This window comes from Chiloscyllium plagiosum, chromosome 2 (assembly GCF_004010195.1).
Source record: "Chiloscyllium plagiosum isolate BGI_BamShark_2017 chromosome 2, ASM401019v2, whole genome shotgun sequence".
NCBI classification, from domain to species: domain Eukaryota; kingdom Metazoa; phylum Chordata; class Chondrichthyes; order Orectolobiformes; family Hemiscylliidae; genus Chiloscyllium; species Chiloscyllium plagiosum.
The window spans coordinates 52,844,122-52,855,199 of NC_057711.1; the positions used below are offsets into that span (position 1 = coordinate 52,844,122).

Consider the following 11,078-nt stretch of genomic DNA (forward strand, 5'->3'; position numbering starts at 1 on the left):
CCCTATCCATGCCCCTCATTATTTTATAAACCTCTATAAAGGTCCTCTGGTCCTCCTGTAATTTAGTTTTATGTCAATAGCTGGGTGTCTAAATCTAGTTTATGTAGCTTGAAAATAATAAGACATCCAGCATCAATTTTTGGAAAATTCAGATTCCTGTTCATCTGTTAATCTGAACCTATTCAGATTAACACCTCTGACATCACTTTCTAGCTTATACATCGTTCTTCCCTTACTTTCAGAAAACTCTATTCCATTCCATGTTTTACCTACATTGGTCCATATACTCTGATGACCCAAAAATCGGATGGCACTGTGCCTCAGTGGTTAGCACTGCTGCCTCATATCGCCAGGGACCCAGGTTCAATTCCCACCTTGGGTGACTGTATGTGTGGAGTTTGCACATTCTCCCCATGTCTGCATTCCTCCAAGTGCTCTGGTTTCCTCCCACATCCAAAAATGTACAGTCAGGTGAATTGGCCATGGTAAATTGCCCGTAGTGTTAGATGCATTAGTTAGGGGTAAATAAAAGGGAATGGGAATAGGTCTGAGTGGGTTACTCTCCGGAGGGTCAGTGTGGCCAAAGGCCCAAAGGGTCTGTTTCCATACTGTAAGGAATCTAATTAAATCTAATTAAAAATCATTGGCAAAGTGTAGACTGGAGTTACGAGTTAGAACTATGTGGAATTCCTGAAGAAGCTGACTCTATGGGAATTCTAAAGGGCATGGCAGATGGTGGAATTTGAATTCAGTAAAATGTCTGGAATTAAGAGTCTGATGATGACCATGATCTGTTGGGATATATCCTTGAGGGAAGGAAACTACTCTCCTTGCCTGGTCTGGTCTACATGTGACTCCAGACTCACAGCAAAGTGGTTGACTCTTAACTGCTCTCTGGGCAATTAGGGATAGGTAATAAATGCTGAACTAGCCAGTGATGCCCACATCCTGTAATTTAATTTTTAAAAAACTCCCTCATGTCTGGAATAATTCAAAAATGCCCTTTGAAGTTGGAAACCTTAAAGGAATTCACTCAATTAAGTTTAGTAATTGACCAGAAAATGCAAGACAATTAAAAACCTGCTTTAACGCCTGGATCATTATTAAACTGATGCCCACACCCCCCCCCCCAACCCAAATCACCACTGATGACTCAACTATATCTCACCCAACCCCTGACAACACCCAGTCTGCTGACAACCATTCCAACCCCAATCAGATCCCGATCCCCACCCTGCTGGACTCTATCAATCTGGTCAAAAAACACTGCGAGTGTAATTCTGACCTCCTCTGACGCAATAATCCCTCCTACCTGTTGGACCCAATTAGTCTCACATCTGACTGGACCCTGGCCTAACCAAATATTCACAGCGCACCCACTCCCTGTTGAGCAAGGGGCAGGGTTGTGAAAGTGGGACCTTGATGGTGACCTCAGCTGGTACAGACAATGAACTTGTGCTGTTGGCATCATACTGGATCACAAACTAACCAATCAGCCACCTTATCTAACCAAACCTTGGACCCAATAACTTTTCACCCGAACCAAAACACCCCTTCTGCCAGCCTGGCACACAGGGGCATGACACCCTCTCCCATCCTTTGAACTCAACATCCTTTAACCCTAATTGGATCACAGTTTGATGTTCTTGATGTATCCCTCTCCTTCGCCAGATTTGATAACTTCTCAACCGGAACATTCATTCCTTTTTGCCTCCTTAACTATTTCCTATTGCCAGACTGAGACTCACTCCCCATGTCCCCTGCCAACTTAACCTTCCCAGTATCTGGCACTTGTTCCAACCTGTTGTACCCAATATGTTCCCTTCCACTCCCTTCCTCTGCTGCACCAATAACAGCTCACCCAAACTATCTTACTTTACTTTATTTAGCTGACACCCTGGCATCCTAGCTATGTGGCACCATACTCATTTCATCCACCTGGACCCCATTCACCTTGCATGCCAGTGATCATTCCACTTGGCATTCCACCCACCTGGCATCGTATCTATCTCTCCCACAAGTCACTCTTCTCCCTACCTAGCTGGCACCTTAACCCCTAAAGCAGCTTTACCCCAGATCCCTTTACCATGCTGACCTTACATTCTTACCCTTTCACAGATGCTGTCAAAGTGACTAGCTGTGCTGTTCAGTATTTAAATCACATAACATGGTATACTCACTCATCAAAAGGGGCATGGTTTTATCTGAAGTCACAACATTTGTTTTCACAAACATGCAGCAGCTTTATTCACCATTATCACACACAACTCCTCCACTAGTATTTAATTATTAGATTGCTATTGACTTCCAGCACAGAAGGAACAGAAGTTTGCTTCAATTAAATATTAAATATTGTCTTTAGTCTGCACTACAAGTTATTTTCTCTAACTGCTGACTCCATTACTTTCCCTATGATTAAACCAGACTATTTACAAATTTAATGTCATGAGCTTCTGACCACATATTTGTAACACTAATAAAACCAGCTGTTTCTAACTCCATAACAGTACTTGACTTTATTCATCTGCTCACCAGCTTCTGAAGCTCTCATTCATGTCTTTGTTACCTCTGTATTGGGTTATTCCAATAAACTCCTGGCTAGCTTCCCACATTGTGAGACCCATAAACTTGTCGTCATCCAAATGCTGCTTCCCATATTTTAATTCACAGCTAGTCCTAATCAGTTAGCATCCCTGTGCTTGCCAACACACATTGACTCTCAGTCAAGCAACATCTTAATTTTTATGTTCTCATCTCTCATTTAAAATTCCTACCATGGCCTCGTGCATTCCTGTCTCTGTATTCTCCTCCAGTCCCACATCATCTGAGATATTTACACTCACCTCATTTTAACCTCTTGAGCATCCTCAATTTTAATTGAACTACAATTGGTGGTCAAGCTTTTGATTACCTTCACCCTGAGCTCTGAAATTGTCTGCCTTTATTTATCACTCTTTCCACTTGGCTTTCCGCTTTAGGACACTATTTATAACCTTCTGACCTTTTGTGACATAATTTGTTTTCTAGCTCCTGTGAAGCATGTTGGGATATTTTGTTGTGCCAAATGTTACATATAAATATGAAGTGATATTGCATATAGCTTCCTGTGAATTTGTCAAAATTAAAAATCACACAACACCAGGTTATAGTCCAACAGGTTTAATTGGAAGCACTAGCTTTCGGAGTGACGCTCCTTCATCAGGTGATGAAGGAGCGTCACTCCGAAAGCTAGTGCTTCCAATTAAACCTGTTGGACTATAACCTGGTGTTGTGTGATTTTTAACTTTGTACTACCCAGTCCAATACCGGCATCTCCAAATCATGTGAATTTGTCAGTTTCTATCCCTTTAGGTCATCTAAGAAAGACAGCCAGTTGACCCAACAGTGGCTTATGTTTAGATGTACAATTTCCAATGTTGGGTGGAAGCTACTAATACCATTGTTAGTGGAGACTTTCTTGAATAACTGTAGTGTGTTTTTCAATGAACAGTAACTAAAAAACTTCAAAAGTTACTGGGTTATCCTCTAAGCCCAAATACCTCAATAACATCTTTCAGGGAAGAGAACAGGATCTATTCCTTTTGGCTGAAATTATCTTGTGTTCTATTTCTTAACCAATTTACTCTTGTGCAGTCAGCTGCCAAACTAAACCACCAGCAGTGAAGCAATGAATGTAACATAAACGGTATACTTCATTCACAGTTATATATTTATATATCTTCATTTAATACCATTTTCTATTGTTAATGTAGTATAAGAATTTCTTATTGCTGACTGTTGGGCTTAGAGTTTTGAAAACATTTTTATTTCATTCATGAAATGTGGGCATCAGTGGCTAGGCCAACATTTATTGTCCATCCCTAATTGCCCAGAGAGCAGCTAAGAGTCAATTGCATTGCTTTGGGTCTGGAGTCACATGGAGGCCAGGCCAGGTAAGGATGGCAGTTTCCTTCCCTTAAGAGCATTACTAACCAAGATGGGTTTTCCCAACAATTGACAATGGTTTGATGTCATCATTAGACTCTTAATTCCAGATTTTCATTTAATTCAAATTCCACCATCTGCAGTAGCAGGATTCAAACCCGAGACCCCAGAACATTAATAATCCAGGGACAATACCGTTTGGTCATCACTTTCCCATGAACGATTTATTGTTCTCTTTTTTGTCATTTTAAATAGTTGTGAAAATTCATGAATACATCACAATGGTTTCCCTTATCTATTTGTCAACTGCGACACAGTTGGTAGCACCTTTGCCTTGTGATTTACAAGGTTCAGAATTCAAGTTTAACTCCATGGTTTGAGTACAAGCGTCAAAGCTGACACTTGAGTGTGATATTGGGTGAGCACTGTACTGCTAAAAGTGCATTTCTTGTATACAATGTTAAACCAAGGCCTCATTTGCCATTTCAGTGTGTGTAAAAGATTTCATAGCACTATACTGAATCTGCAATGAGTCAAATTCAGATAGCTCAAAATTCTAGTTGTAGTGAAGTTGTCAGCTATTCCTGACAACATAATAAGAAATCGAATGAAAAGATCCACTTGATAAGACAAAGTTTCAGACTGGTATCTCTGGATTATTTGAATGGCTGCACACTTATCATGTGACCATGCTAATCAATTGGAGTAGAGTTAGGTGAAGGACAAAATCACGGCAAGTCTGCAGTGGTGACCCATATTCTGAGCCAACATGCAGCAAGACACATTTTTCTAACAGATGAATTATTTTCTTCTCTTTTTCCAGATCGCTCTTTGAAGATTAACAATGAAATGTGTAAAAGTGGAAAACCGAACAAGGAATATGTCACTGCTCTGCTCTATGCCAACATGGATGGCACTGAAAGGTTGTTGCTTCTTGTGATCATGAAGTCCAAGAAGCCATGTTGTTTTGTGACTGTCAAGGCGCTACACACGCAATTTAAAACCAACAAACCCGCAAACTGACCACCGGCATTTTGTGGCACATTGATCAGAAAAGTGGACAAAATGTTTCAATGGAAGAAAATGAACTGTATCACACTGAAGAGCCTGAAGAGTCTGATGAATGCATATGGACTGGGGTGTACAAAGTTAAAAATCACACAACACCAGGATATAGTCCAACAGATTTAATTGGAAGCACTAGCTTTCGGAGCACCGCTCCTTCATCAGGTGAAGGAGCGGCGCTCCGAAAGCTAGTGCTTCCAATTAAACCTGTGGACTATAACCTGGTGTTGTGTGATTTTTAACTAACTATGTACATGTCAGTTTTCCTAGCTGAAGCCACAAAGATCATTCTCCAGAATTTTTCATTGCTATATAAAACACAGGAAACATGTTTGGTTACACTGATGACCTGGCAGACTCATCTGAAGATAGCATTCTAAGCAGAATAAGATTACTAATGTTTTCTAGTGCTAATTCCCGGCCTTTTATAATACATCGTTAGGCCATTGTAAGGTGTGACCAAATTGAAAGATGAAGAACATTTTTCACATATCTACTATGTCACTGCAATATCCTTGTTTCACATATTGAGTGTTTTAGAAAAATGGGGCTATGTAGGAGGTTTCCTCAACTATGATGAAGCTCCATTTAACACAAATTCCTGGGCAGACTCCTTCTTATTTAACTTATCATAATTTTACTGTATTTCTTTTAGAGATTAGATTCCGTACAGTGTGGAAACAGGCCCTATGGCCCAACAAGTCCACCCCGACCCACCAAAGAGTAACCCACCCAGACCTATTTCCCTCTGACTGATGCACTATGGGTAATTTAGTATGGCCAATTCACCTAACCTGCACATCTTTGGACTGTTGGAGGAAACCCACATAGACACAGGGAGAATGTGTAAACTCCACACAGACAGTCACCTGAGGCTGGAATCGAACCTAGATTACTGGTGCTATGAGGCAGCAATGCTAACCACTGAGCCACCATGCCACCCCAAACAGGAGGTTGTTAGCTGGTTGTTATAACTTTTGCTGCTCTGCTGAGAAAACATTAGTTTCTGTGTTTCCTACAACAGTGAATACACTTCAAAACATACTTAATTATCTGTAAAGCACTTTGAAACATATGTTGGCTGTGAAAATCTCTATATACACGCTAGTCTTTCTTTCTCCCTGCAGCCTTTGTTTAATGTATTTGTCATACTAATTTCAAATGTGACTCACTTGAAACCCATTTAAATTTATATTTTAGATTAGATTAGATTACTTACAGTGTGGAAACAGGCCCTTCNNNNGTCGCCTGAGGCGGGAATTGAACCCGGGTCTCTGGCGCTGTGAGGCAGCAGTGCTATTTAAGTCCTTCAAATTTGACTGTCCTGCATGTTCAGGATACTTTATAAAGTATTTCATTGGTCATCCACTGAACATATATTGATCAATTCTATACTCCCCATTGCTATCTAATTGTTTAAACTTGAAGTTGTATACCTTGGTATTGATTTGCAGTAAAGGTATCAGTTTTTTAAATCATATTATAATAGCATTAATTATTTTATAGCTTTGTAATGCAAATCATTAGTTTATATATTAAAATCACATGCTGTTTATCAACATCCTAATGGATAAATGCAAAATTATGCAAATTGATCAACAATATGTACATTGTAAATATAAAATGAATAGAAGGAAAGACTTGGAAAGGGATTTGAGATTGCCAGTGGTTTGGACAATTTATGAGGCAGTTAATTTTAAAAATGAATACAGGATTTATAGTGAGACCAGTAATCTATCTTTGGAACTCTATAGGCAATTGGTCAGATTTCCTCTGGACGATTGTGTTTCCTCCTTTTAAGTATGATTTGAATACATTTTAATACTTATGTTCAGGTGATTCTATCAACAGATGTCGGCTTCAGCATATGTGTTTGAAATTCTTTCCATTGTTGCTACACCATCGTATCTTGTGTTCCCAGTAATTAAAGAACGTTTAATACAGAGCACCTAAAACTTTTCTAAAAAAATAAGTTGCATGAACATTAAGAAACGATTACACTAAATCTCGGTAAGTAATGACTAGAAGGACCGCGTGGTATTTTTAAACCGCAGGAAATGTTATGGTCTCTTGCAAATAAGCCCGCCTTCTGTTTTGAATTTCTGATAGTATGTTGAGGCGAGAGGGTGAGAAATAGTGAGCTTTCTGTCGGTCCAGTAAGCAAACAGCACAAGGTTGAGATAGCTCGCGGAAGACCTGAAATACATGCTCAGTTTGGCCGTTAACGGAGTTGGGTAGCTCGGGAATACTAGGGTCTCATCTTAAGGAATTATTTGCTCAATTTTAAGAGAGTTGCCGTTGTCCCGTCCCAATAAAAAGATAAAGTCCCAAGTCATTTTAGGACCGTCATCTATGCAGTGCTGACCTGTAACGTTTGTCACGCTGTCGCCCATTGAGGGTTTCAACATGTCTCTATCTAGATCGAGTACATAATGAAATCCAGTGATATGTAGTTTCATAAAACGATTCCTCTTTGTGAGGGCACAAACTAAAGTTCATCACCTGTCATTTCTCTCCGAAGTGATGTCTAACCGGCTGTGTTTTCCCTGTTTGGTTAGATTTTACTCATTTTTCAAGCTGCTGAGAGTCTGGAATTCTATAATTTCTTTAATGTGATAGATAAATGGGTGACATTTCTTCCACGCGTGCTTAAGAACCACCGCTTTCAAGTCACTATAACTAAATATATAGCATTAACGCCAATTTACATTCATTACAGCGAATTAATCTCTTAAGAGGATGGTCCCCAGAGATATTATATAAACTATCCAGCCTCCCCTTTGCATATCCCTAGGCTAAGTCTCCTCGACATAACCTGAACTACATATCACTCTTCATCCCTTCTGTCTCTATCCTGGATATGAATAAAGCTGGCCTCTGATCCTCATGGTCTGCTCTGCTCTGCTTTGTGATAAATGCGAACAATAACAGAACAGCAGACGAAAACTTTCAAAATATCTGAGATACACGTTTTGAGAGATCACTGTATATTTGACATTAATCTGACATTTCTTCCTACCCCTTTTTGTCCCGTTTTCTATCTTATTTGCTGTTGCACATTGTGTTCTCCCCTCAGATTTGAACTACCCTGAGCTATGTCGCTGAAATTTGTCAAATTATTTACTCGAGATTGTGCACGAGCTTAATGAAGAGCACAAGCTCAAGCGGGGATTGAATACCACACTGTATGTTACACAGAATCCAGCGTTAGGTTAGTTAAAAATTTACAAATGCAGAAGATCTGGATGCAGACATCAAAATTCCAGCGTATGCATGCACACGATCTATCTATATGATTTGTCTATCTTAAGAACAGCAGTGTACTGCAGTTAACTATCATACTATTTAATCTTACTGCTGAACAAGTAAATTCATTGACCACCTTGCTGCCCAGAATTGCTGCCTTTTGAAGTGTTTAGAGTAGTCTATGTGGTCATCTCCTGCCCTATGTTGCCGAATTCAAATATATCAGACGCTTGGTGTGTGTTCTGGCGTACCTCCAAAGGACGTGGCTAATTGAGGATGAGCTGGTCGCTGTTTGGTTCTGTGGTAAAATGTGAAAATGAATACCCGAGAAAGCAGTGCAGGCTATCATCTCTCACCCTGTTCGGCTCTGTATATACTGTGGGCGCACAGCCTGCCGTAAGATCAGTTTTCTCCACTGGTGATGAATGTTAAAAATAAGCACTATCAGTTACCATTTTAGCCCTCTTGTCACTCTCATTTAAGAAAGTGGATTGCGTGGTACACACACACACATAGGTTCAAAACATTGAATATTTACCTGACCCATAAAATCATAATCCAGTTCTTCGGCAATAGCTTTCGCCACCTCGGGTCCTCCAAGCACTTCCACTGCCCACTCATTAACGTATTGTTTGTCTTCATTGGCCATGCCCGGTGCACAGCAAATTGCAAACACCGTTACAGCTACACATCGCAAGGAAAGGCAATATTTTTGTTTCATAATTATCTTGATTTACGAAAAACAAAAGGGTTTAGAGAAGTAAAAAATGCAGAATGATTGCAGACGCTTCCTGGACTCGGGTTGCTGCTTTAGTAAGTGGGAAAGCAAACTGCTTTTCTCATGAGCTGGATGCAAGCAGACGGAATGAAAGTGGGATACCTTTGAGCTTGAATGGAAAACAGTGTTTACGCACCGAATGCTACGCAAAGCATCGCCCTGACGTCAAGTCTAGTGCACCTTCTGTACTATCGACCAAATGTTCCCGGGGGAGTTGCTGAAAGCCAGTCAGAGGAAAGCATTGTGCAAGAGCGGGGACAAATCTTTACCGGGAGCTGTCCAGTGCTGAAATCTACATAACTCGACAGCCATTTCGAGCCATAGCATCCACCACACTTTTGCTACAATTTTGCTACATTTGGCTCTTATATACCGTTGATTTCTCAGGATTATTTTCAAATGATAGTTCTCCCCCATGTTCAGGGGAGATGTGGTATTCGTAGCATTTGACAAATAAAATACTGTCAACATTCACTTTTCACCATAACCAAAGCGGTACTTGCATTTATGTTTTGCAGATTTCCTGACAGCACTCAACATATTGCCGCTCTTCATCCGGCTTAGATAGGGAGATGGAGGATTAGGAGATCGAATTGCAAAAGTTCCGGCCTTAGGACAAATCCGATTTCACATTCCACAAGATGAGACATTAATGGATACAAGCCACCAAAATTGGAATTGTACTTTTGTTGCGTTAAACAGAAGAACGATTTTTGAAACATAAAGGTAGCAAGTGAATCAGCTACGGAGTCAGTTGAGTCTGTAAATCAGTGAATTTAGGAAATGCAACAGCTCGTACAGTAAATACAATCTGCAGCCTCCGTCTAGGGGCTGTGTGTAATCCGTTCCTACTTTCAATAATATCAGTAAGAAAGAAAACCTTTCTGGACTAGCCCCGTCCCATGAAAGAATGTTGAAAGAAATAACTTAAGGAAGAAAATCAGATGATTTAGTAGTAAACAAATAATACTACAAATCCTACAGTGAGATCAATCTCCAAAATAAATGTATGCGCATTCAGACTACAGTAAGTACATTCTGGGGCAGGATGAAGCAAAGTTCAGAATTTAAAGCTAAAAATATTGTCTGCACTTTCCAGCAGTTGTTATAAAACTGGTGGTGCATGAACAGTGCAGCATGTTTATTCATATTTTGTGGTAATTATAGCGACTGAATATTGCCACTGGACAATAGTAACCAATAATAATTAATGCTGACAAATAAGATAGTGTGATGATGAATGTTTCATTACTATACATTACCATTTACAATACATTCGTGTATATATATGTTCAGTCCAAACTTACTGGACTTTCATTGCAGAATATTTCTCCTATGAATATAGCCTACAATGGCTAAAGTACTAACAGCATCCTGTTGAAATGAATATTTAAGCAAAAATCATTAAAACATATTTATGTTATGCTTGCACGTGATAAAAAAGGAAGTAAGTTGCAATCATTTCTTGATAATTTGAAATGCATTACAAACTACCTCCATTCTAATCAGACCTAGTGCATGAGATAGTCAACATGCTAAGCCAATAACTCAGCTGGGGTTTAGCCCAAAGTTCATGATAATAAATGATTTTTATATAAAAATAGAAAAGGGAAAGATAAACTTTTTAAGGTAAACTTGCAAGTAAAATCAGACACCAAGAACTTTTTTAAATAAATAAAAAGGAAGAGAGAAGCCAAGTGAACATAGACCTCATAAAAAATAAAGTTGGAGAAATAATAACGAGAAACTAGGAAATGGCAAAGGATTTTATAAATACTTTGCAGCAGTCATTTGGTTAAGAAAAAGAAGGAAGCATATGTCAGGTATAGACAGAATAGATCGAGTGAATCCTTGGAAGAGTATAAAGAAAGTAGGAGTATACTTAAGAGGGAAATCTGGAGGGCAAAACAGGGACATGAGATAGCTTTGGTTAGTAGAATTAAGGAGAATCCAAAGGGTTTTTACAAATATATTAAGCACAAATGGGTAACTAGGGAGAAAATAGGGCCCCTCAAAGATCAGCAAGGCGGCCTTTGTGTGGAGCCACAGAAAATGGGGGAAATAC

The 11,078-nt window shown here is 39.5% G+C and overlaps 1 protein-coding gene across 1 annotated transcript in view; it reads right to left on the minus strand.

Moving 5' to 3' along the window:
• The window catches only part of pcsk1 (proprotein convertase subtilisin/kexin type 1), a 78,907-nt gene extending 69,564 nt beyond the window's left edge, over positions 1–9,343 (minus strand). Inside the window, exon 1 of the mRNA XM_043709690.1 lies at positions 8,774–9,343. Coding sequence (XP_043565625.1) covers positions 8,774–8,956 — 183 coding nt within the window. The 5' untranslated portion in view covers positions 8,957–9,343. The remainder of the gene's footprint in view (positions 1–8,773) is intronic.
• Positions 9,344–11,078: the final 1,735 nt, after the last annotated feature.